Source organism: Cariama cristata, unplaced genomic scaffold, assembly GCF_000690535.1.
Source record: "Cariama cristata isolate BGI_N322 unplaced genomic scaffold, ASM69053v1 scaffold3550, whole genome shotgun sequence".
NCBI classification, from domain to species: Eukaryota; Metazoa; Chordata; class Aves; order Cariamiformes; family Cariamidae; genus Cariama; species Cariama cristata.
Window position 1 is genome coordinate 20852 of NW_009595069.1, and position 2177 is coordinate 23028.

At 45.0% G+C, this 2177-nt stretch overlaps 1 protein-coding gene across 1 annotated transcript in view; it reads left to right on the forward strand.

The window, feature by feature from the left end:
- The window catches only part of TIMM44 (translocase of inner mitochondrial membrane 44 homolog (yeast)), a 20783-nt gene extending 18909 nt beyond the window's left edge, over positions 1-1874 (forward strand). Inside the window, exon 12 of the mRNA XM_009700376.1 lies at positions 1293-1874. Within this exon, the coding sequence (XP_009698678.1) occupies positions 1293-1412 (120 nt within the window). The 3' untranslated portion in view covers positions 1413-1874. The remainder of the gene's footprint in view (positions 1-1292) is intronic.
- The last annotated feature ends 303 nt before the right edge of the window (positions 1875-2177 follow it).

Sequence of the window (2177 nt, forward strand, 5' to 3'; positions counted from 1 at the left end):
TGTATGACTCAAGTTTTCAATCACTTTTAACACTTCTAAGCAGAGCTGAAGCCAGTTAATCTTCTGAAACACTGAGAAAGAAAAAACATGACTTTATGATATGTGATATTTCTAAAGCATTAGTTTTCTAATGACTGGTCTGGTACAGAATGTCTCCCCCCTCACATTTGTGTACCTAAATTATAACCTATAAAGATTCACACATTTGATCAAAAATATAGTAGTTAAGTACACATCTGGGAGCTGAGCCAATGCACAGTCTGTTCCCTCAGTGATACTTCCTTATTGAAGGGAAATGTTCACCATGGTTAATGGTTACATGATAAAATCAAAATAACCTTTGATTTGCAGAATGGATCTGTGACATTTTGCCAGATTTGAGCTCCTGGCAGCCCAGTCTCTGATGGGCAGTGTCACCTCTCTCCTGGGAGAGGCAGAGACTGTCACAGGGAGCTGCAGTGACTCTTCAGGGCGTTGTTTTCGTAAGACCATGAGTGATGGCCTCAGGATGTGCTGAGATACGGCTTTCATCCTTATTCCCTTAGTATGAACAAAACTGCTGGTGTTCTCATTAAATGCATCAAGGACGGAAAAGCTGATAGTTTTGTTTCAGTCTGTCACCTCATACGGCGAAAGGACTGTCTGCACAGCAAAGATTTGATTGCAGAATTAGTGTGTGTCTGTGGCTAACGCTGTGGCTGAACTTGGTATGATCTGATTTGCATTGATAAATGTTGGTTTTTTTTGTTTTTCTAACTCTCTGTCTCTCCTCAGCCCTGGTGAGAATAATTTCTGGTTAACTTGAGCTGCGCAAATGGAAGTGTGAGAGCTAGTGATATAGCTGTGGGGAGGGGATGCAGCTCACAGGCTGATGTGGGCGAGGCAGAGTTACAGCTGCAGGAAAGAGCCTAAACTTGATTGAAGGTTACAGAGAGCAGCGCAGCCTGGCAGCCGAACCAATTTGAATCCAGAAATTTATATTTAAAAATAAGATCAAATATTATCAAACTTGGCAGTGGTGCCAGTTAATGTATGTCAGCCAGAGATCTTTGGAAACCCTGATTCTGGTTTTGGAAATGAAAAGTTTATCTGTTCCTGACTGTGATAAGTTTCTAACCAGCTTCTAGTAGATGTTGCTGGAATTATGCTTATTCATGACTTTCGGGCTTAGAACCAGAGAGCAAAATCACAAGAACGATCTCTGGAGGAAGTGTGGAGCATGTCCCCATCAGCTGTGAGCTAGGAGGTCTGTGGCCATCACGCACGCTCTAATGACAGGATTTTCCTTCCAGGACAAGGTTCTGCGGATGCTGTACGTGTGGGCACTCTGCAGAGACCAGGATGAACTCAACCCCTACGCTGCGTGGAGGTTATTGGACATTTCCTCATCGAGCACTGAGCAAGTTCTCTGAGAAGAATTGCATCCAAGGGCTTCCTGCACCTCTCTTGAAGCAACGCCGTCTCTGAACTTGCACCAATCTGCTGTATGATGGACTGTGGGGGGAAAGAGGCTCGACTGGTTCGTTTTCAGAAGAACAGGCTGTTTGGTGTGCCCTCGCTATACCGATCCCTGTAATGAACTGGACGAGTCTGACGTATCTGCCTTACGCTTTGCTGTGTGGTGTTGCACTGTAAAGATGTATGGTAGATTGCAACGTGAATGGTCGAAGACACTAGCAGCTGCTGTTGGCTCCTTTTTTAATTGTGGCTGAAGGAGGCTGGTTTGGGTTCTGTACGCTTCCCAGTGCTTCCAGTGATGGACAGAGGTGTATCGGAGAGTGAGATGTGACAGGTCTAGTTCCCATCTGTTGTCATCCTCTGGTGACCTCAAAGTATCCCTGAAAAGATCTTAGAGGTGCTTTTAAGACGCGTCGATCTTAGCTAACGTACATCTCTTGTACAAAGATGCACCAATGAGCCTTCTGTTGCTGCAGTGTCTTGCACTTTACCAAACCAAATACAATCAGGACTTTGCACGTGACTCTTTGTTGGTGTGGAGCGGAGTCAGGATGGAGGTGTTGGCATCATCAGGCAGGTTCTCGAGGCTGGTTGCAGGGGTGGAGTTTGCTGCCAATGATAATATTTATATATCCACAGCTTTGCAGGGGGAACATTATTGTTGCTGGTGTTCTGTTCATTGTGTCAGCTGGTACCACTAAAGAGCGTACAACTGCCTT